A 24,664-nucleotide genomic window follows, 5' to 3' on the forward strand; every position below is an offset into this window, starting at 1 on the left:
CCCACGATGCTTCCTGGGGACGTGGTGCCTGTGCTGAGCTCTGAAAGGGGCGGCTAGAAGAGAAGCAGAGGAGAGCAGAAGGGTGCTCGCAGAGGAGGCCCCTCCGTGTATGTATAAACAGCAGTGTCCGGGGGCATATCAGCAAGCTGGTCATGATTAGAGCCTTAACCAGGACTGGGAGGGGCTGGGCCTCTTTCCGAAGTGACTTTCTAGTTGTATACACGGGGCTTGGATCTAGGCACAGCATGGCCTGCCTCGTGTCCCTGATGTGCATGAACTCCGTTTGCAGGAACCGCAGGAGAAGCAGGGGGCCAGGGCCGTCCCCAGGCTCTCCATTTTTAAAGGCATGTCAGCTGTGAGCTCTCGTCTGGTGACCGATCCAATATCAACAATCATCTGTCACCCCCCGGCACTCCAGACTCTCGGAGCTCTTTTTTATTTTTTTATTTCTGCTTTCTTTAGAGAGTTTCTTGATAAGCTCTGCCAGAGAGGGCAGCGTCTCGGTGAGGAAGGCCACGGGGCCGGGCAAGAAGGGTGCCTGTGCTCTCGGATCCTCACCAGATACCAGAACTGGGTCAGGATGACCAAAGAGAAGCTCCGGAGCCTCCAGGTGGTGCTGCAGGAGCACGAAGCCCTGGAGGAGGCGCTGCAGAGCACGTGGGCCTGGGTGAAGGATGCGCAGGACAGACTGGCCCTGGCAGACCGCACCATCGGAGGCAAGGCCGCCTTGGAGAAGCGGTTGTTACAAATACAGGTACCTACGGCGCCGGCCTGACGGCCACTGTGCCTGAAGTCTGGCTTGATCAGGTTCACAAATGTTTGAGTTGGGTCCGATTCATTCTGTGCGCCTCTCTCTCTCAATGAGGGTTATGTGGGCGAAATGGAGACACTCCGTAGAAAGGATTTGGAGGGGATCACTTTTCCTCTTTGTGAAGGAGAGGAATATTTTTGTTTTAATAGCATTAAAGGAATTTAAATTTTATTTAGTAAATATCTGGCAAACGTTACGAAATAAATACCTACTTTACTCCAAGCCCTATGCAGGTGCTGGGCAGGTAAAGATAACGATTAGTGCGGGCTTTCTAGGAGTTCAAGTCAGTGGGAGAGGCCGCCTGTAGGTTGTTGGTTGCAGTACAACGGGCACGTAGGGACCATGGCTGAAGCCAGCAGCCATGAGTGGGAATGACAAAGGAGGCCACCTGCCCCGACTGCAGTCAGTGACCGTGACCTTGAAGGCAGGAGTTAGCCAGGCGATGAAGGTAAGGGATCGTGAGGTTATTGACCAGCGTGCTTTCACTTTCAAAATAATTTCTTTGTGACTCTGAAACTAAATTTCAGTTAAGTTATAATGCCTAGGCAAGTAGCCCAGAGTTTTCCAAGAATTTAAATTGGAGTTAATCTTTATTCGCAGACTCCCAGATATGCACCGTACTATTTCAGTCAAGTATTCGACTGCAGTAGGGTCTAGACTTTGCCGTTGCTGTTTTCATTTTAACGTGGGTGAGGTATTACCTACCGCGATTCTCCTGGGAAACAATTGCTTTTTAAAGTATCAGAAAGCTTTAATATTTTTACTGATATGTATTCACTCTTCTTTGATAGGATATTCTCCTGATGAAAGGCGAAGGGGAAGTTAAATTGAATATGGCCATTGGCAAAGGGGAGCAGGCCTTGAAAAGTAGCAACAAAGAAGGTCAGAAGGAGATTCAGACTCAGCTGCAGACCCTCACCGATGTGTGGGCCGACGTCATGAGCTTATCCGTCCGTGCCCAGAGGTACGGAGCCCATTTCTAGGGTTTATTTACCTACGTCAAGCCTAGTGGCTTAGTAAAATGAGGGACCGTGCCGAGGCTGTCCTGTGGGACAGTGCCTAGGCGTACTATTTTAGTTAGTTGTGTGCTTGCCTGTCTTTGCCTAGATTTCACGTTCTGTAATGGCAGACACTGGTCTTTATTTGTTAGCTTGCGCGTGTGTTCGTAATATCTACATCTCCCATAATAGCTCTCATGGAATTTTGCACACAACATGGGCTCCGTGAAATACACCCTTCCAATTCATTAAAGCAAGGATATGTGGTTTTGGATAACTTTAATATGTTTTTCACTTTTTAAAGAAACATAAGGGGAATTAAGTTGTTGGCAACTGTGGAGCTTCAGGATACATCTTTTCCTCAACCCATAGTAATATTATCCACATGGGGGTCATAGAAATGTGGCTGAGGGGGTTGGTGATTTTCACAGGGATGGGGCATCCATGCCATTTTGTGACTGAGGCCAGGAGAGGTATTGTCCTTCAATGCATGAGACATTCTCACACAAGCAACCATCAGCCCACCCAGGATCCCTGGGGGAGTCCCTGTTGAGAAGCACTCACAGGGGCTGCTGAGAAAATAGGCAAGATATGACTGTTGCCCTCAGTGGTGGTGTTGCAGTCATATTTAGGAGTGGAAGATTTTCCCCTTCCCCCCTCTTCCCAGGGTATCTGCAGATAATCTGGCTCGCTTGTTGGACAAATGACTGTCTGTCAGAATTATATGAAAATACCTCCCAGGAGTCATATTGTAAAGGTTATATATACTATTAGACCACGAAAGAAGTGTGTGCTCACTATGATCAAAATAAATAGATGAATAAAAGATTAAATTTTATCACAAAACAAAAAAGAACAAACCCTGCAATTATCCGTCGTAATGTAAAGATGAACCATGATTTCAACTAAAATTTGGGAGGTTGTGTTTTGTTTTGGTTCCTTTTCCCCTTTAATATGGAGCATTGGTAGTGACTTCGAAAGTTGGCAAGATTTTTAATCTTAGTAATAACTCAAAATGGTCAGCAAAGAAAAAACATCAGATCCCATGGTTCTATTTTCTATATTGTGGACCAGACTTCCCAATGTGTGGCAATGGGCCAGCTCCATAAAAGGGAACAGGAATATGGGTGAATATTTTTCAGATATTGGAATAAAAGATTAAATACAAAAAGTAGATTCAAATCCTTCGTTCCTCTCTTTCAGCAAGAAATTAAACTTGACAGCTACCTATTGAGCAATCGTAATGTTCAAACTGCTGTGCTAAAATAATGGCACAAAGTACTTATTACCCTGTAAGTGCTGGGAGGCTGGGATTAGGGTACATTCCAGAAAAAGTCTGACTCATATTGTGTCAGAGTGTCCGCAGATAATCTGGCTGGCTTGTTGGACAAATGGCCGTCTGTCAGAATTACATGAAAATGCCTTCCAGGAGCCATATTCTGAAGGTTATATACACTGCTAGACCACCAAAGAAGTGAGTGCTCACTCTGATCAAAATCAATAGATAAATAAAAGATTAAAATTCACCACAAAACAAAACAGACTCTGCAACTATCCACGGCGACGTAGACGCTGTGAACATACGAGAATACAGGGCGTGGGGAGGTGGGATTTATTTGGAGTTTCTAGAAAACTCTTTGAAGAAAAGATGAGACCTTTGGCATGTATGTTAAGGTTCCCACTGATGCAAAAATAAATAAATAAAAACAATTTGAGAACGTGCTAGAAGTGCATTTCCCACAGATGTAATTCCAGGATTATAGGATTGTTTGCAAAGGAGGCTGAGAGGAGGGACGGAAAATGAATTTAGAATAGTTTTAAGGCTGAATACTTTCAAGTTGTAAAAGGCCAGCCTGGAGAGCCTTTTACTTGACTACCTGGAGTGCTATTTGGATGACTATTACATTGTTTATTATATTTCTTATATCATAAATATATTTGGCCTTCATTGCTTCATACATTCAACATTAAACATTGTGAATATATATCCCTAAGTGAAACTCAATCTAATGATACTATTTAGCCAGGAAGAGTACCCTAGATTTTAAATTCTGGTCAATAAGTAATTGCTATCTGATTTTAATAAGATAAACTGAGCCCAAGAAAATTTAAGAGTTGAATCATGTTAAATAAAGTCTAATGGATGCCCCAGTGCTGATTTTTAACAACATAACACATAAAAATTTGCTTATTTATTTCGGACAGTTACATTTGGAATTGCTTGAATGACGACATCTTGCTTAAATTTTGACATAGCTTCACTTCCGTTTGAAGAAACTGTGCCGTGGGTCAGAGAAGCAGTTTCTCCCTGCACTTAAAAGCGGCGTCTTCACCACTTACAGTACACCGTGCAGTATTGAAGAGGCTGATTAAGCCAGCCTTGAACATAGATTTAGCATCGTTCCCCACAAAATATTGAAGGACCCAAATTTGTAGCAAATTCCATGGCAGTTTTCAAAGTTGAGCGGCTGTATAGCAAATAACTAAGCATTCTTGATGCTCGAATATAGAATATGTGCCCAGGGCAAGTAACTAATGCTCTTCGTAAGCGCTGTATTGTAAAGCAGAAGATGCAATGTCCTAAATAAAAGTCTTTAAAATTGGCACCAAAAAGAAAGAAAGACAGCTTGCATGGATGCAATTCCCTCCTAATTGGTTTCTAGTAGCAATGCCTAAATAACTTATTTTAATATTCTAGCACTTTAGAGTCTGTGATTAGCCAATGGAATGACTATCTAGAGTGGAAAAACCAGTTGGAGCAGTGGATGGAATCAGTGGATCAAAAAGTGGAACATCCCTTGAAACCGCAGCCAGGTCTGAAAGAGAAGTTTTCCCTCCTGGACCACTTTCAGTCCATCGTCTCGGAAGGCGAAGATCACGCCGCAGCCCTGCACCGCCTCACTGCCAAGTCCAGGGAGCTCTACCAGAAGACAGAGGATGAGTCTTTCAAGGAAACAGCTCAAGAGGAACTGAAAACACAGTTTAATGATATAATGACCGTTGCCAAGGTTAGTACTTTCTCGTGAAGAAAAAACTTCAAGGCTCAGGTAAAGAACACCCTGTCAGTTGAATTATTAGGGAATTGGCTGTCTGGAACTATTGGTATATTTAGTAAACAGATATTATATAAAGATAATTTCTCACTTCTTGATGACCATGAATTTTTCCTTTCTGCATTCTTGAGATTATTTTTTATTCTTAATTTTATGATTTTCTCTGCTGAGAATGTCAGACAACCCATTTTCTGGTAAAATTGTTGAGCCTCAAATATCAGTGTTTAAAACTTCTCTGTCTTCTGCTGCTCCTTGTATTTATTGTAGTAAATGCAAGTCTATTTACCTCCCAGATTTCAGTCATGTACAAAAGAGTGTGTTTGTTTCTCATCTTAGCAAAAACTATGTTTTTCCTTTCTTAAAGCTATAGGCTCCTTCATGTAATATGAAGATATTTTCCAATTTTCTATCTGAATCGTTACTCCCTGTCACAATTTCTTTTGTATATTTGGGACAATGTTAAAGAAAGGAAGGGAGAATTTTTTTTCCACTTTTTTTAGTTTTTCTTTTGGGAACCGTCTCTGCATTATTAACAATTATTAACATGCATTTGCTTTTCTTCATTTTTATTTCGGTAGTGTTTAAAATAAAAATCAAAAGGACATAAATTTGAATTCTGACTTTGTCACTTTTTGGATGCATGACTTTGGGCACATTACTTGACCTCTGTAAACTCTGTAAGCCCCCTTTCCTGTAAAATGGTGATAACAGAGCTGTTGTAAGGATGAAATGAGCAAAAGCATTTAACATGCTGAGCTCAATATTTTATATAAATCCAACACAAATAATTTCTTAAATAATAAGAATAGTTATAATAATTATTAATAAGAGGATTAATGAGGGATGTTCGTCAACATCTATTAAGCATAGATTCTTATGCAAAGCTAAGTAAAAAGTAAAATTATAGGAAAATGGTTTTGTCCTCCAAGTCTTTTAGTCTAATTAAGGTTTGATATTTTCACTTTAAGATATTAAACATAGAGAATATTCAAGAGCAAGAATGAAGTCTTCCGAGATCATTAGAAGACCAATATCAGACGGTTGCCTCATATGATTTCATATTCTCAATAGTGACTACTGCTAACGTAGCCTGTTTGTTTTCTAGGAGAAAATGAGGAGAGTGGAAGAGGTTGTGAAGGACCATCTTATGTACTTAGATGCTGTGCAGGAATTCACAGACTGGCTCCATTCGGCCAAGGAAGAACTTCACCGGTGGTCAGATATGTCTGGAGATTCATCAGCCACCCAGAAAAAGCTGTCTAAAATTAAGGTCAGAAAACGGACAGATGTTATAACCACTGTTTCACTGGTTCTTGCTGTATTCTATAGATTAGATTCTGTTATTTAAAATGTTTCCTTACTGTTGTTGGTGTTTATTATCTTGCACCCCATGAATTTTAAACATAAATAAGAGAAAAGAAAGGAATTCAAAACACTCTACACTTGAGCAAAATGAAACTCTGTCTGTGAATGCTTCTTCATGCAAATGTGCTTATTGCTGTGGTATAAGAGATACAAAATATATGCCAGCCTGGAGCACTGAAAAAACTGGATATTATTTTCCAGAACAGAAGAAGAAAAGTTTATACATAGTAACTTAGAGAAAGGTTTTTGTAAAATGACTTGGAAATGTCATTCTAGATGTTTTATTCTGCTTTCCTAGCTGACACTACAACAGCATAATGGAAGTCAGCACTAAAAGGGATATTAATATTATCACCCATCAGGGCAACTGAAAGCAAAAAAAAAAAAAAAAAATCAAATAATTCAGAGAACTAGAGATCTTAGTAACTTTTAATTATTTCTAGTGGTTTGAATATTACATTGCAATAATTTCCTTTGTGTGGAAAGTAATAGGTTTTAATCTAAAAATTAAGCAATGATGAAATCCTTAATCATTAGTTAGATGAGGAAATGTTGGGTATCAGTAGTGTAACTGGTCAGGAATTTAAGACTCAGATTGTACTCTAATCTCTGGACATTAGATCCAAACATCATGAAAGCAATAGATGATGATAACAGTAATAACAGTAATAATTACATTTTGAAGATTTACTTCTAAGGGCTTATCTTATTTAAATCTTACAGTGATTGTGCAGATTTTAAATGAAATAACATAAAGGCACATTCTAAGTTTCATTATCTATGTGATCCTTTAAAGTAGTTCTTTGACAAATTTCTCAGTAATACCTTAATGTGTTCATCCATCCATCCACTGTTCAGCCAGTGTTGTGAACCCCTCAGGGCACTCCCAGTGTAGTAGGGAATGATGATGTGCAAACTGATGTTTGTGAAATAGTACAGTAAGTGTAATGACAGCTCACTATACATTTAGAGTTCAGGCCCTGGAGTCAAAAACCCAGGGCAGTATCCTGCTTCTACAGATTGTTACCCTGTGTCTTTGGGCAAGTCACGTGGTGTCACAAGCCTCAAGGTCTTAACTGGTAAAATAAGAATAACTATAGTATCCGGCCTCATAAAGTAGTTTTGAGGACTAAATTAGATCATGCACACCAAGCATTTTGCATCACACTGGACACATAGAATGCCTCAATGAGAAAATCCAATGAATTTGGTAAATGGGTGATTTAATCGGCTCTGAACGGAGTGGTAATGCACATAAAGTCAAGAGTGATGATCAAGACATTACCGAGAGTCATGAAAGCTATGTACATCTGAGAAAGGCAAGAACAGGCAGAGGAGACGGGTTGCGTACAGAGGGAGAAATGAGGAGTCCAGTGGTGGACAGATGGAGTGCTGATGTCTAGGAGACAGGTGAGCGTTCAAGCCTGATTCTCAGGTCAGGAGACTGGATCAATGACAGAGAACTGGAATGGTCAGCATATAATCTGTAGCAGAAACCACCAGAGCGAGTGACACCAACACCTATGCATAAGGCAAACTATCTGTAGTTAAGGGGCCACAGAATAGCATTTGTGAAGGAGAGAGAGAAAAAGAGAAATAGTAAGAGGAGGACCAGGAAGATGTGGTGCCATCAAAGCCCCTGGTGGAGAAGGGGGTCCCTATCACAGAAGCAGCAAGAAGCAGTTGTTAAGAGGAGGCTCAAAAGTGCCCTCTGGACTTGGCAGTTAGGCTATTTGGCAGCCACTGAGAGGTATTTCGACAGCCAGGGGAGGGGACAGACCGATTACGTGGCTTTGGGAGTGAATGGTATAGGGTGGAATCAGAGATGGCAGAGAGGTTTGAGAGGCTGATATAAGAAGATTAAGACAATTCCTTTACCAGGTTGCTTCTTGGGCTGCCAAATGCTTAAAAAGAATTTTTTTTTTATAAAATACTTCAAAAAAAAAAAAAATGGGGAATGTAGGAGACATTGCTAATAGAAAAAAATTGGAATTTGGGAAGGGGAAAGCGAACCTCTCGTAAGTTCAGGTCAGGCCAGAATGTAGGCTGGTGTGGGGGTGAAGAGAAACCCTGGAGGAAATCATTAAGTACCTCCTATGTCCTTCGGTGTCATCACCGTCCACCCCAGGGAGTGACCGCTGAGAACAGGTGACTTTCAAAGCCAAACGTGTCTGTGTGAGGGTCTGTGTGTGTGCATACGTGGGTATGTTCGTATAATATTTTTAAAGACTTTAAATACGAGACAAGGGAATACATGGGAAAGCCATTTCAAAACACTTTAAAATGATCATTTAAATTTTTTTAAAAAATCTGGATGAGTGGAGTTAGTGATTGCAGATATTGAAATGCCCCATTTTAATGCCAAGGAAAACTGGAATGATGCATGAGAGAGTATATTGAGGAACTTACTGCTGAGAATTGATATTGTCTGAATTCCAAATTGTAAACCGCTCATAAAAGCAAACTGTAAGTACTTAAATCTAATATTAGACAGAAAATAGGATAGAGGCCCCGGGCAAAGCACAGCCCTGCCGCAGCCCTTGTTCCCTTGCCCGTCAATTGAGAGCAGCGATTTTCAGTGCGTATGTCGCAAGAATTTTTTAAACATGCAACACCTGACTATTTAGTCAGGGGCACTGACCTCTTCCCCCATAGATCGCCAAATTAAAAAAATGACAACAACCAACCCAACATTAGCCATCTGGTGTGAATGAATCAAAATTATATGTATTTTCTTGTCAGATCAGCTAGAAATATATCTTTTGGTGTGCCACAGAATTTTAGTAATTAGTTTATGTGTGCCGTGAGATTAAAAAAAGGTTGAAAACCGTTGATTTAGGGAGAAGTATGGATCTTCGTATTTATAGGAACAACTATTTAAGTCACTGCCAAAACAGTTTCGCATACTCAAACAATGCCAGATTTCAGGGGGCCTGTTTCGTTCTGTTTCAGGATGTTTGGGATTTCCAGTTTATTTTCGCCACAAGCCTTGGAGCTCAGGATGAGAATTCTCTGCTATTATAACTTAGGGGTGGGCGGGCGGATTGATTCTGGTTCGCTGTGGCACACTTGCTAAAACTTCCCAGCAGGACAGGGTCCCCCTCTGTACATATTTGGAAACTTGCTGTGACTCAGCCTCCTCGGTTACCATGGTGACATTCCATCCCAGGAGCTGATGGATTCCAGAGAGACCGGGGCCAGCCGCCTCAGCAGAGTGGAGACACTGGCTCCTGCAGTGAAACAGAATACAACGGCCGGAGGGTGTGAGCTCATGGACTCGGAGATGCAGGCCCTGCGCGCGGACTGGAAGCAGTGGGAAGACAGTGTGCTACACGCACGGACCAGCCTCGAGAGCCTGGTCAGCCAGATGGCCCTGTCGGAGCAGGAGTTCTCGGGCCAAGTGGCCGACCTGGAGCAGGCCCTGGAGCAGTTCAGCGCCCTCCTGACATCGTGGGCTCAGCAGTTAGCTGCCCTGGAAGGCAAGAACACAGACAAGGAGATAGTGGAGTGCTGGAAGAAAGGACGAGTAAGTCAGCTTCTTGTTTTCTCTTGGTGGCTGTGCTAAAAATTGGGTCTGGTTCTCATTGTTGCTACAAAAGAAAAATCCTTGCTAACGAAAACCACACAACAGCCAGACTTGAAAGGAATAAGTGTTTCTAATTAAATTTGCAAATCTGATCTGTTTCCTTTTCTCATAAGTCAAAGTATTGCAAAAATAAACAGAGAGGAGAGAAGCTATTAGGTGCCATAGAGAACAGTTATTGTTCGTGGAAACGTTCTACTTCCATTCTTATGGTGTAAGAGTTTGTAATACTGCGTTCCGCCATTCAGTCTGAAACACGGCCTGTGGCTGGAGGCGTACACACACGGAGACTCATAACGGTCCTCCTGCCAGTGAATGATTTCTGACAATTAAATGATTGAATGTACAGCTTTGAAAGAAACATTTGATAATCTCCTAAAACACAACTAACACTTTTCACCCCGATTAGCTCTTCTGTGTAGTTTTGACAGCTGCGCTTGAATCAACCCGTTCTCAGAACTCCTATGTCACGCTCATGGGTTGCTTTCCGGACATTTTTTTTTTTTTTTAACTAATGGCAGCTCTTTCAGAGCGAGAGAAAGGGAAGCATAAAAGGGAGAGTGAAGAATGGGTAGAAGCTTGAGGTCCTCTTTCTCTCTTCCCTGTTAAATACTATTTGGAAAGACTTTTTTTCGATATTTGCTGTTTAATAATGCTCTGTATCATGGATACCCTTAAAAGGAAGTTTTAGTAAACTTCTTTGTCTATTTATGTTATAACCATTTCAAAATAGCTCCAGCCAGTAAAAAACTCATGTAGTATTTCCAACGTTGTCTTGTTTTCCGTCAAGTATTTGAAACAAATATCGCACACCACAAAGGAGAACTTTATAATCATCTTTTTATGCTATTTATTTATAATGTTTCTAGGTTATATATATATATATTTTTCTGATGCCCTTCTTGTCCTTTAGGCTTAAGTACCAGACAGAATAAGGTGTAGAAGGCTGTTTGTTCCGTAAAACAGGGACAAGAAAGTTGGTAGTTATTTCACGTGGTCAGTACTATTCAGTCTGATATCAAAAAATCTGTTATGTTTTACTTCTATTTTGTTTCTCTTCCTTTTGCTACTATTAATATGGGTGATGCTTTTAAAAGATTGGGCGGTGTTTAAATTATATTAGCATTCTATTACTATACTTAGCTATCATTATTTTTAAATACTGATACTATTTGTGAAGATAATAGGTGAGGCCTACAAAAACGTAATGCAAAAGTAAATATAGGCTTTTAACAGTACGAACAATTCAAAGATCACAGCCCCTGCTTAGACCTAGTTCCAGATTTGGCTCCGGAGCTCATGCTTTTGATGACAATACTACATTATCTCTAAATACTCAAATTTTCTTATTTGAATAATGTCATTTTATCTAAAAATGGGGATAATAAGAAGGAAATTATAATTATGTGATGGGATAAAGGTGCTAGCTAATGATGCTATGGTGGTAATCATTTGCAATATATAAATGTACTAAAGCCATTAGTTTTACACCTTATACAATGTTATATGTCAATCATATCTCAATAAAGCTGAGAATAATTTTTTAATTTTTAAAAAAATGGAGCTAATACTCCCATTACAATGAATGCGTAAGAAAGTTTTACAAAATAATGAATTTGCTTAGTGTGGCTTGTTTTGCTGGTAGGAAGGGCTTGTCATTGTTAGCAATCATAATTAATAATAATGAGCCTTTGCAGGCATTTACTTTCTCTTCTGCACTTAAATGCCGATACTCAAGAACCCTTTTAAAAAATAAAAATGGATTATTACCTATAAACTATATAAATCATGTCACAAAAATTTCTTGTTTGCAAAACTCATTTCTCAATATCCATGGGCAATTCATGTTGCACTTTTAGCAGTTTTCTCTAAGGGAGAAAAATACATTCCAGGACTTAACTGAAACTGACATATATAACTTGATATTTATATGATGAAGAGTCTAATAATATGCTTTAATTTATGATGAATTAAAAAAAAATAGTGTAAACTTTTGGTCAAAACTTTTCACTTTTGATAGCACTTAATGGATAAGAGACTCATTTGAATCTCTGGGGTTTTTCATTTACTTCTTTGGGAAATTTCTTTGGTTCTTATAATGCTCTTCCTTAAATAAAATATACAGTATGATGTAAAATAGTAATTACTAGTTTAACAGTTGGCGTTTCAGAGAGAAACTTTCTCAGTATTATTTGTGAATTTTGTAAATGAAAATATTTGAGATGCCTTTAGCCTGGCACTCAGCTAAATAAAGAAGTTTAAAGCTAAGAGAACACTGTCCCCCCTCTCAGAGCCACGGTCAAGGTGGAACGGCCAACAGGTTCAAAACCAGTGGGAGCACAACAGCAATGAGAGCCCAGAGGTGGCTGTGTGGCTTCAATGGGTCCTAGGAGGTGAGAAAGAGGGCAGGGCGTCCTTAGGGGAGATGTTCTGTGAGCTGAGCCTTGAGGGATAGTTACACACTGACCAGATCTGTGAGATGAGGAATGGCACCAGGGTACAAAATTACTCAGGAACAAGAAGACTCAGGACAGAAAATTAGAGAACAGGATTCAAATGAAGAGGCTATTGTGCCATTCTGGAAAGAAATGACCAAGGAGTAAATGGAGGCTGTGAGAGTCAAGGTGCAAAGGCAGCTGGCTAAAAGAGCTCTCTAAGACTCAGGGCAGTCCAGACCTCCTTAGCTCTTGCATGGAGAGAGAAGGGAAACAGGTGAGGCCAAGGTGATACCTAGCATTCTGATTTCGATCAGGTGGAAGATAGTGGCGCCGTTTACTGGGATGAGGAGTGAAACACAGACCTGGTTTGTTGAGAGGCGTGGTTTTCCTACAAATCTAGGCCATCTCATGATAAATATCTCTGAGAATCAAAATAGTAACGGCAACAGCTCTCTGAGTAGTTACTCGTCTTCTTGCCCCTCCTCTTTAATTATTATTATTATTAGTATTATTCACCTTGGTAATAACATTATCCACACACTCCCATTTAAATTTATGAGAGTCGTTTACTTGCTAATTTTACTCATAAGGCACTAATCCATGTGCCAGAAGTGGTGTGAGTATTTGACACCCAGCGTGTCATTTGCTCCTTGTGTGACAATCCTTTGTGTAACTGTGGACCATGGCCTTAATTTCAGAGGTGTACTTGTCAAGTCCCAAGACTTTATTTTGGATTAGCTATTCAAAGAACTGTGATTATTCACGTGCTTCATACCTTTACTCATGTTGGGGGCGTGTCCCAGAATTCAGCAAAATGGTTGGCACATGGCAGGCATTTAGCGAATATTTGGTGACTATATGAATGAAACTATGAAATAGATGAATTACTGCTTCAATCAAACCTGTGGATTATAAGAATTTTTTAATGTGAAAGTTAACTTTATATGCTCTTAAATTGATTTTAAAATCAATTGCTACAATATATGTAGCAAAAAAAGTGTTGCTTTGCTTCGAAATGATTTCTCTTTCCTTTTAAACAATATACATATCTTCTAAAGGTCTAGTCAGACTGGTCTTAAACAATTTAGGCTACTTTCTCTTCTTTTTCTCATCCTACTTTAAGTTATTTGACCACTTGATCATTTGACTTTTGACAACATTTTGTGCTAGAGTGCCTATCCGTGGCTAGAAAAAGATACAAATTAGTTGTGTGGTATTACTTGCCATGGAGGAATCCTGAAAATAGGCCTCATTTCCTTACCGAATCTGTGTTGGGTCTTCCATCACTAATAATTTAAAATATGATTTATGCATCTATAGTATGAAGCTGTGAAAATTGTGTAATTCAAATGCTTACCCCTCTGTCTTGTTATTTCTGAATAGGAGATACTGGATGCTCTGCAAAAAGCAGAGCCCGAGACAGAGGATCTCAAGTCTCAGCTGAAAGAACTCTGTCGATTTTCCAGAGACCTGAGTACATACTGTGGAAAAGTTTCTGCCTTGATTAAAGAATATAATTGGTGAGCATGAACCTTATTGGTATGGAAAATCTTTTCATACAAATAAGAAGCTAGAGGTTTGTATATGCTAAGGTGTGATTTAAATATTAATATTAATCATTAAATACATTACTAAATGACATGAATGCATACTCTAAGAATTGTTGATTCTAGCAAACATTTTAATCTCCTTTATCATTTCCTCCCTCTCATTAAATGCTTCCAATCCTGGATTCAGTCTTTGTTTGCAAGCATCCAAGGGCTGTCAGAATAAAGAACAGATTTTACAGCAAAGATTTCGAAGAGCCGTCAAGGATTTCCAACAGTGGCTGGTTAATGCAAAAATCACTACCGCCAAATGTTTTGATATACCTCAAAATATTGGTGAAGTTTCAACAAGTCTTCAGAAAATACAGGTAAGAGTGTTATTAATTAATTCTGTGGATGGAGCCTAAATGAATTAAAGAGGGGCCTCTAGATCATTTTAGAAGCATGTTAAAATGTTGCTTAAGAAACCCAAATTTCAAAGAAATCCCTGCTTGAAACAATTGATTGTATACATGAAGAGAAACTAGTCCATGTGTATAAATACATTTTACATACACTAATAGGGATTTAGGAAATAATAAAAGCTCTTCCTGTGTGACAGGCCCGGTATCTGAGCGCTCTAAGCAGTTTCTCCTTTAATTTTTATCACATACAGTAAGAGTCTGAGTCACCTGATATATACAATACAAAGTTAATTCCTTCTCTCTGGTTTTATTGAGACAGAAGTAGGAAAACCAGTGTATTTTAAAGCAGAGAGTGCCTTATGATGCCTAGTCTTACGTTCTTCCTTACAGGAGTTTTCCTTGGAAAGTGAAAATGGACAATACAAACTAAACGTGATGCTATCGGAAGGGGAACTTCTGAGTACTCTCTTGACCAAAGAGAAAGCCAATGGTATCCAGGCCAAAATGGCAAATGCAAAAGAAGATTGGAAAAATTTTCATTCAAATCTTCACCAGAAGGAATCTGCCCTAGAGGTATAGTATAAACAACCACGTGGGTACGTTCTGCGTTGTTTGTTGGTGGTGTTATTAGTTAAACCACAGTGCCAATAGATCCACGTACCCTTATCAACGATTTTGGTCATCCCTCTCTGAATATAGATAAATAACCAGATAATGCCCAGAAACAGCTCAATGTTCGAAGTGAGAAGCTCGCTGAGGAATTAAGTAGCTTGCATAGTAGGGACTATTATCGTAGACGATAAGGAGCAACTGGTTTTCATTTTAAGCATATCACTTAATCTTTCACTTGAAATCCCTTAATTTTAGAAATCTTTCTAGGAGAATGAACAGAAATATCTCTGTGAGGCTACAAAATGCTATGGATGAGAATAAATAATGCAAATATCGAGCAGTAGATTTTAGGAACTGAGTATACAGACAGACAACGTTTATACAATTTCATTTTATCTAGAGACAACATAAGTTGAATTTATTTTAATCATAACATAATTACTGCCACAATGCAATTTTTTTTTCTTGTGAAACTATCTGTTTCGTGTATCAGCTCTTCTCTTGCAGGAAAATTTAGAGACACGGAGAATATTTTTTCCTTTTAAAACAACACTTCTTGGCAAAACAGATACTTGATTTGATAATGACCGTGGGAAAAAATAACAATAGAGAATCAATACTAGAAAGAGAAAGTGTGTATTTCCTCAGTTCTTTCCTAACCCAGGACCCTGCAGTTCTCCTTTGTGGTGGTGGCGATTCTCTCATGATAGGCACCCTCCATTTAATAGGGAGTGATAATCATTGTGGGGTGCCTAGAAATTTATCCTTAACTCTGCACAGATTGTTAACGCAATGCGGTCTGAGCTCTGAAGCATTTGCTACTGAGGGTAGTACATCTAGTATTGACAGCAAGATTTTCTAGTTCAAGAGATGTCCAGAAGTTGAGTAAATGGATAGGTCAGGAATAGCCTGCCTTCGTACTTTCCATGTCTCCCTCCCTCCCTCCCTCCCTCCCTCCGTCCCTCCCTCCCTCCCTCCCTCCCTCCCTTCCTTCCTTCCTTCCTTCCTTCCTTCCTTCCTTCCTTCTAAGTTAAACATACATAATATTGCCTATTATGTTTCAGGCACTATGTCAGGAATACAAGAGGTTTATTATTTTTCTCCTCTTTTCAGAGAACTCACTTTCTAGAGGAAAATAAAAGTATATAAAGAGATGATTACAATATAATACAAGAGTGTTCAGCATATGATAGTCGCTCAAAGCCAGAAAGATTTTCAGAGAGGTGACATTTTAACTGAACCTCGAAGGCTAAACATTCTTTTAATTTGTGGAGGCTGATGTGCGTTTCAAGTAGAAGGCCTTGGATGTGCAGGCCCAGGGAGTTATGAGTGCCACCTCGGAGGGGACTTTGAGAAGTTTGACATCCACGGAGAGTTTGGGGGGAAGAGTAACAAAGATAAGACCGGCGGTGGAGATTAGGGCCAAAGAGTGAACTGTCATATATTCTGAGCAAATTGACCTTGACTCATGGCCAAGGTCCCTTATCTGAACCCTAGAACAGCATTTATTTTCTCAGTTTTCCCAAGGATGGGACATAACCCATATCGTTCTAGACACATAAGGGAGAGGTTAACTCATTGCATATAAAGGATGCGTTAGGAGATGAGGGCTTAATTCTCTCTCAAATCCTAGTTGTGAAAGGTTAAGTGAGGAACTTACAGGTCTTTTAGCTGGAGATAAATGTGCCAACTCTCTGGCCACATGGTAGACCACAATGGGGAACAATAAGTAGCTTTCATAATGGTCCAGATGACAGAAATGAAGGCCCGAATTAAGGAAACAATAATAGATGAAGACTTCTCTCTGAGGCAAAACACAACAGAATTTGGTAACTAATTTGATAAAGAGCCCAGGAAAACAAAGTTACGTTTGAGGCCTTTGTTTGTAGTTTGGAAGATGGCACAAATGGTGATGTCATTGATCGAGACATGAATATAGCTGAGAGGACAGCAAAAGTTAATTCAAATTAATATATGTTAAATATGATGTGTTTGCAAGACATGCATGCAGTAATGGCCAGGAATGTAGCAGTTCAGATGAGTGCAGAGCTCAGAAGAGCGGGTAGAGCTGTGATAATAGCGATAGTGAACAGTTCCCTGTTGCAAGCACTTAGTATATATTAACACATTTAATCCTCATAGCCACCCCCTGAGGTGGGAACCCTCTTATTTCCATTCTGTAGAAGAAGAGGGAATTAAGGCAAACGGTGGTTAAATAATCTGTCAAGTTCTCACAGCTAGGAAGTGACAGAGACAAGGTTCAAAGCCAGGCATTCTGACTTAACGTGTTGTATGAATACATTCTATAAACGTAGGCGTTTGTGGGTGGTCCGTGAAGTCATGGGAGAAATAATTAGAAAAACATGCAGAATGAACACTTAATGGGAGGCCTATACACGCTTATTACAGGAAGGATATGAGGGACACAGTGGGTTGCCTGACTTAGCATCACGCTGTCTTTCTTCCTGTTTCCCAGGCCCCTCACTCCGACCCTGAGGCTTCCCTCCTTAGACTAAGAACCCAATGTTTTTGTATTGTATTTCTGACTACACCCCCTGTGCTCTGCTCCTTGGTTCTGCAGAATTAAATTCCCGATCATGGTCCTTAGTTTGCCCTTTGGTGACCCCATGCGTCTCCAGTAGCAAGGAGATAGAAATGCCTTGAATTTATTAATTGATTTAGTTATTCAACAGATATCTTTTGAGCACCTTCCGTTGGCTAAGGACTGTTCTAGGATATAGCAGAGAATGAAACAGAACAAAACTCCTGCCCTCATGAAGCTTAAACTTGAGTAGAATACTCCCGGAGTTTTCTTGGTATCTTACATTCCTAAAGTACTTTTAATTTTCCAAAGTATCCCCATAGTTACCCATCTCCCTCAGAGGTGACTGTGGCGGGCGTGACGGTAAACAACAAATGTGACAGAAGTGGGAGCCAAGACTGAAGTGGACTGGATAATTAGGGAACAGTTTTGTTTTTAAAAAGTAGGTCCAGCCCTGGCTGGTGTGGCTCAGTGGATTGAATGCCAGCCTGTGAATGAAAAGGTCGCCAGTTTGATTTCCAGTCAGGGCACATGCCTGGGTCGTGGACCAGGTCCCCAGTTGGGGACGTGTGAGAGGCAACCAATCAATGTTTCTCTCCTTCTCTTTTTCCTTTCCTTCTGCTCTCTCTGAAAATAAAATATATTATTTAATAAGTGGGTCTATAAAAAGTTCTTAAAGGGTGTTCAAAAGTTATGCAGCTGCCAAGGTGGAGGACAGGATGTCCCAGGTATTGGGAACAGGGCGAGGAGAAGGGGAGGGGGTCTACAGGGCAGACTGAATGCCACGTGAAAGACTTCACACTTGCTATGAAACGTTTCGTGTGTGCGCCTAATATTATCTGACACTTGTAGAATCTGAAGATCCAAATGGAGGACTTCGAAGTGTGTGCTGAGCCTATCCAGGACTGGCTGAGCAAAACGGAGAAAGTGGTGCGTGAGAGTGGCACCCGCCTGCATGACCTGCCGGCAAAGAGGAGAGAACAGCAGAAGCTGCAGGTGACGCGCCCCTGGGCCTGCCTGGCCATGTCTTGATCCCCGTCCTGTGTACGCTGTGTGTCTGGGTGCTGCCGAGCGCCCTGGAATTAGATGATGCTGTCATGAGATAGAGTGTACCCTCCCCCTATTTCTGTCAGATTTTGTGTTTTCTGGCTTCCCTTTGAGGTCGATTTGTTTTTGTCCTATAGGCCGTACTGTACTGTGTGTAGCTTGGAAATAAGAAAGCCTCAGGGCACATCTGTGACGCGCAGGTGTGACTGCCACGTTCTTCAGGCCACAGCTTCGTCGGTGATGTGCTTTTCCCCAGCTTCTTAATAGTGACTTGCTTGTGCTTTTCAGTCTGTCCTTGAGGAAATAAGCTGCTACCAGCCTCAGCTCCACAGGCTAAAAGAGAAAGCTCAGCAGCTGTGGGAAGGACAAGCTGCCAGCAGGAGCTTTCTGCACAGAGTGTCGCAGCTGTCTGCTCAGTATCTAGCGCTAAGCAATCTAACAAAGGTAACGCCCGCCATGTGCTGTGTGTGAGTGTGGTGCCGCTGTCCCCGATCTGGAGTCCCCGTGGGGCGGGGCTGGGTGTCAGCCCGACAGGCCCAGGCCTGGAATAAGGCTGGCTTGTGAGTCTGTTCCCAGCCCTGCAATCTGAGTCTATTATTCATGCTGCGTCACCTCCCTGCGGTTGTCCAGACAGAGCGAGGGAGGGTTTAAAGACTGAAGGGACTTCCCATCTCTGTTATTGCACAAAACATTCCCTTTTATACTGAATTGGCACGTTCTCTGGAGCTTTTGTTTTGAAAACTCAATGCATAAGCAGGAGGCAAAATTCAGTTTGGGGCCTAAGGGAGCTCAGATTAAATTACTTTGGAAAAACATGAATTCAAAGCAGTTTAAATTTTAATGAACTGAGTCAAACGAGCTTGGGATCATTTTTCTAAATTTGTCTAAATTCCTTATAGTCATTCCATAGGGGTCAAGGATGTGTTGATTAAGATTTTCAGTTCAGTCCACAGAGCAGAGCTCCAGACTGACAATGATTTGTTTAACTGATCAATTTCTTTTCTAACAGCTTATAACAAAGTCAGTGGGATCCCACTTGGTCTCGTTTAGAGCATTCAGCTGGTGTGACAGAGATGGTATGGGGCCAACTGGAAAAGAGGACCTCGCACAGAAAATGGCTTCCCTGGAAGAGAATAGCCAGAGGATAATCCAGGACTCACACGCCCAATTAGATCTCTTGCAGAGGTAGTAGAATTGCTTCCCATATTCTAGTAAAATATAATGTGATTTAGAGTGAATTTTCCCACAGGAAGCAGGAATATACTAATGGTGTACATCTGCATGAAAATGCATTCTTCTCTCTTCAGTACCACTAGACATTTTGACATCAGAGCTCTGCATAGAAATGTGTGGTTTGATGTTGCTTATTGACTTTTGTTGGACTTTTTTCAAGATGTGCAGCTCAGTGGCAGGATTACCAGAAAGCAAGGGAAGAGGTTATCGAATTGATGAATGATGCGGAAAAGAAATTGTCTGAATTTTCTTTACTGAAGACGTCTTCCAGCCATGAAGCAGAAGAAAAAGTGTCAGAAAACAAGGTTAGTTTTATTGCTGTTTTCAATGTGTTTTCATTGTCTTTGTTGTGGGTCTCTGTAATGCCATAGTTGCAGAGGCAGGTCAATACATCATTTCCACCTACGTTCCTTGAGTATGAAAAGGATCCGTTACGCCTGCTTCATAACAGTTTTAAGTTAAATGCTGTCACATTTTTAGGATTTCAGTTGGAAACGCAGAGCTGGGTTTAAAAAGACATTCAGAGCAATTGCTTCTGCTAAAGTGTGACACAGTGAATTTCAGTATTTCAGTACATTCAGTACATACACTTAAATACAATTTAAAAATTAGTAGCTGCGTCTCCCTCATATATCACAGCACTCGTCGTCGGCAGCCGTCCGTCTCGAGAGACGATGGTGTAGCTTCTTAAGAGTCTATCTGCACCGCCGAGAATGGCTGCGCAGTCCGACTCGGGAGTGACACGGTATCTGTCTCCTCCCGTGTTGAATCGACATCTTGCGATGACGCTGGAGTGTCCTCTCCAGTGAAGCTGAAGCTACAGAGCCTGGGCAGGGTGATATGGAGGGTCTGCTGTTGCCCATGCAGCAGACCCCCCCCCCTCTTCGCAGCTGAAGGGTCCAAGGGAAAGACGGAGTCAATACAGCTTGGCTTCAGGTACGCCGCAGGAGTTGCCGGTGTTGACTACAACGTCAAACCGCCTTAGGGACTCCGGCTCCGGATTTTCTGTCGGGGTTTACTCCCTTAGCCTTTCCCCTGAAGAGGTATGCCGCAAGGCAGCGGAGGTTTTTTGGAGTCAGAGTTTTCCTTCTCTGATGTGCCCTGACTGGAAGATCGAACCAGCGACACTTAGCTCGCAGGCCGACGCTCAATCCACTGAGCCAAACCAGCCAGGGTCTATGCATACTACTAGAACACGTCAATCTGAAGTGCTTCTAAAAGGAAAATCTGTTATTTCAGAACTGAAATAACTGAAATAACTGAAATAACAGTCCCTTTAAACGGTGAGAATTCTAACACAAGAAGGAATCAACGTGTTAGGTTAGTATTCTCTCCACTGAAAACACCCCCAGCTGCAATTCTCAGGATGAGCTTTCTTCTGTGATGAGGCCGCATCCACAAGGCAGGGCGCTCCCCAGGGGAGTGCAGAGAGGCCCCCCTTTTCTGAAAGCCCCCGGCCCTTACAAACTGCGCGATCACGTAGCCACCGCGGAAGGGCTTCTCTAGTCGGTGTCCTTTTCTAACTTACGCCCGACTGACAGGGTTCATGTGCCATTTCTTTCAACAGACAGTGAAATTCAAACTCAGGTTTCACCACCATTCCTTGACGAAGCGGGTGGCAAAAGGACCCCCACGCCCACCCCCGTGTGAGCTCAGGGAGTCGGGGCAACCTGGTCACGCGCCGGCATCCCCGCCGAGTGAAACCCCCCCGTCGTACGCGCAGGGCCCGTGTTTGCACAACTGTCACCGGAAACCAGTACCAGCCGTGGCCGTCCAGCCGCAACCCGTGCACACGGCCCGGCCACGTGAGAAGTGGGCAGTCACGTGACTGGTCCAAAATGGCGGAAACCAACCAACCAGCCCGACTAAATTGTAACAAATCTTAGGTATAGGGCATCTCAAAAAAGGGGGGGACGCGGGTGTAGGTAAGGGCTCTCTTGGGCTCACGGAAGTATCTAGTCACATTGAAACCCAAGTTCTATTCTAATTTAGTATTTTTATGCATTCATATAGAAATTGATAAAAAGAATAAGTATCAATTTTGAGTTATACTTTAAAGGGTGTAATGAATTGTACTAAAATGGAATCCCTAATGTTATAAAAGTAAGTCTAAAATGGATAAGAATTGACCTTTTAATAAAAAGTAAGTATACCAGATTAGGGAAGTTTTTAGCCATTGTTTCTTCAAACAGGTTCTCAATCCCTTGCTCTCTCTTCTCCTTCTGGTAACCCTATGATGCGATGTTGTTATGTTTGATGTTGTCTTGAGGTCCCTTAGACTTTCTTCATTTAAAAAAAAAAAATCTTTTTTCTTTTTGTTGCTCTGATTGGGTGGTTCCTCTTCTCTTGTCCTCTAAATTGCTGATGTGATCCTCTGCTTCATTCTGCATCCTGTTGACTCCTTCTAGTGTATTCTTCATTTCAGAGATGGTATTCTTTATTTCTGACTGCTTCTTTTTTTGGTTTCTGTGTCGTTTTAATGCTTACTACCTCTTTGCTTGAATTCTCACTGAGATCATCCACTCTTCCACGACGGTCCTTGAACATCCCTAGAACTATTGTTTTGAACTCTGCCTCTGCTATCTTGGTTGCTTCCATTTTATTTAATTATTTTTCTGGAAATCTCTCTCATTCTTTCACTTGGAGCATGTTTCTTTGTCTTCCCATTTTGTCTGCCTTTCTGTGTTTGCCTCTGTGTATTCACTACACACAAGAATAAACTCAAACTGGATTAAAGATTTAAATGTAAGACTAGAAACCATACAACTCTTAGAAGGAAACATAGACATTAAAATCTCAGGTATTCCTCATAGCAATATTTTTCCCCAATATATCTCTCCGGGGAAAGGAAACAAAAGAAAAAGTTTAAAAATGGAACTACATCGAGCTAAAAAGTTTTTGCACAACAAAGAAAACAAAATCAAAGCCAACCAACCCACTGAATAAAAGAACATATTTGCCAATAATACATCTGATGAGGGGTTAATAACCAAAATATATAAAGAACTCAAAGAACTCAACACACACACACACACACACAATCAAGCAATCCAGTTAAAAAATGGGCAAAGGACCTGAATAGATACTTCTCCAAACAGAACATACAGGTGTCCAATAAACATATGAAAAGATGTTTAAGGTCACTCACTCATCATCAGAGAAATGCAAATTAAAACTATAATGAAATACCACCTCACACCGGTCAGAATGGCTATCGTCAATAAATCCACAAAGAGCAAGTGTTGGCAAAGATACAGAGAAAAGGGAACCCTTTGGCACTGTTGGTGAGAATGCAGACTGGTGCAGCCACTGTGGAAAATAGTATGGAATTTTCTCAAAAAATTAAACATGGAACTGCCTTATGACCCAGTGTTTCTACTTTGGGGAGTGTATCAGAAGAAATCCAGAACAATAGCCAAGATTTGGTAGCAGCCCAAGCTCCCATCAGTAGAGGAGTGGATAGAAAAGTTGTGGTACACTTATACAATGGAATACTACTCAGCTGTAAAAAAGGAAGAAATCTTACCTTTTGTGACAGCATGAATGGACCTGGAGGGTATCATGCTAAGTGAAATAAGTCAGTCAGAGGAAGACAAATACCACATGAGTTTACTTATATGTGGACTCAAATGAGCACAGAAAACAAAATAAAAAGTCTTTTAGATACAGAGAATAGACTGACAGCTGTCAGAGGGGATGGGGGAGGGAGGCTGGGTGAAAAAGGTGAAGGGATTAAGCAGAAAAGAAAACCAGTTCCGACACAGACAAGAGTATGGTGATTAGCAGAGGGAAAGGAAGGTTGGGAGAAGGTCGGAGAGGATAAAGCGGGGTAAATGGTGATAGGAGGAGACTTGATTTTGGGTGGCGAGTAAAATATACAGATGATGTGTTACAGAATTGTACACCTGAAACCTATGTCATTTTATTAACCAATGTCACCTCAATAAATTCAATAAAAAAGGAAATGTTTGGACTATTCTGGATTCCTGTTTCCTGGAACAGAGCTTCTTAGGTGTAATGAGAGCCTCCACCTCTCCCCTCCCCTGGGTCATAATTTAGTTCCCGTCTGACCCCACCCCCAAGGCAGAAGCAGTTCAGTTAGAGAGATAGTATTTATCTTTCCATGACATGGCATTTTGCTATTAGCTTCTAGCTTAACCGTCGTCGGCAGCCGTCCGTCTCGAGAGACGATGGTGTAGCTTCTTAAGAGTCTATCTGCACCGCCGAAAATGGTTGTGCAGTCCGACTCGGGAGTGACATGGTATCTGTCTCCTCCCGTGTTGAATCAAGTGCGATGACGCCGAAGCTACAGAGCCTGGGCAGGGTGATATGGAGGGTCTGCTGTTGCCCATGCAGCAGACCCCCCCCCTCTCTTCGCAGCTGAAGGGTCCAAGGGAAAGACGGAGTCAATACAGCTTGGCTTCAGGTGCGCCGCAGGAGTTGCCGGTGTTGACTACAACGTCAAACCGCCTTAGGGACTCCGGCTCCGGATTTTCTGTCGGGGTTTACTCCCTTAGCCTTTCCCCTGAAGAGGTATGCTGCAAGGCAGCGGAGGTTTTTTGGAGTCAGAGTTTTCCTTCTCTGAACACACAAAGTAAATATGGTAAAATGTTAACTGATGACTAGATGAAGGGTATACGGGCATTAGTTACCTGTATTTTCTTTCAACTTTTTTGTAGGTTTGGGAATTTTGAAAATAAGTTGGGGGAAAATTGTCCCATGATTTTTTCTTGGTACATTTTATCATTAAATAAGGAGTATTTTCCATGTATAAGAAGTATGTTAATATATATGCAAAGTATAATATATGTAAGAGTATGTTAATATTATGTGTAGGGTAATATATATGTAAAGAACTTAAAGAGAACACAACATACCTACCCATGCTGCCTGAGGAGGATCATTTACCAACATCAATGAAGCCCAGTGCGCCACACACTCATGCTTCTCCCGCAGACATAACCACTATCTCCTACTACATTTGTCTGTTTTCCATTTAAATCTTTTATCTGCGTTCAAATTTCTAATTTT

The 24,664-nt window shown here is 41.2% G+C and overlaps 1 protein-coding gene across 1 annotated transcript in view; it reads left to right on the forward strand.

Moving 5' to 3' along the window:
- The first annotated feature begins 245 nt into the window (after positions 1-245).
- Positions 246-24,664, forward strand: part of LOC150007930 (nesprin-1-like) — a 32,862-nt gene continuing 8,443 nt past the window's right edge. Inside the window, 13 exon segments of the mRNA XM_090280845.1 lie at positions 246-355; positions 463-754; positions 1,603-1,775; positions 4,508-4,817; positions 5,968-6,132; positions 9,397-9,753; positions 13,632-13,768; positions 13,986-14,163; positions 14,590-14,772; positions 18,206-18,349; positions 18,689-18,844; positions 19,410-19,585; positions 19,794-19,938. Coding sequence (XP_090136971.1) covers positions 246-355; positions 463-754; positions 1,603-1,775; positions 4,508-4,817; positions 5,968-6,132; positions 9,397-9,753; positions 13,632-13,768; positions 13,986-14,163; positions 14,590-14,772; positions 18,206-18,349; positions 18,689-18,844; positions 19,410-19,585; positions 19,794-19,938 — 2,526 coding nt within the window.

The sequence above is a fragment of the Furipterus horrens genome, unplaced genomic scaffold (assembly GCF_987537825.1).
Source record: "Furipterus horrens unplaced genomic scaffold, mFurHor1.1.pri manual_scaffold_6, whole genome shotgun sequence".
Lineage (NCBI taxonomy): Eukaryota > Metazoa > Chordata > Mammalia > Chiroptera > Furipteridae > Furipterus > Furipterus horrens.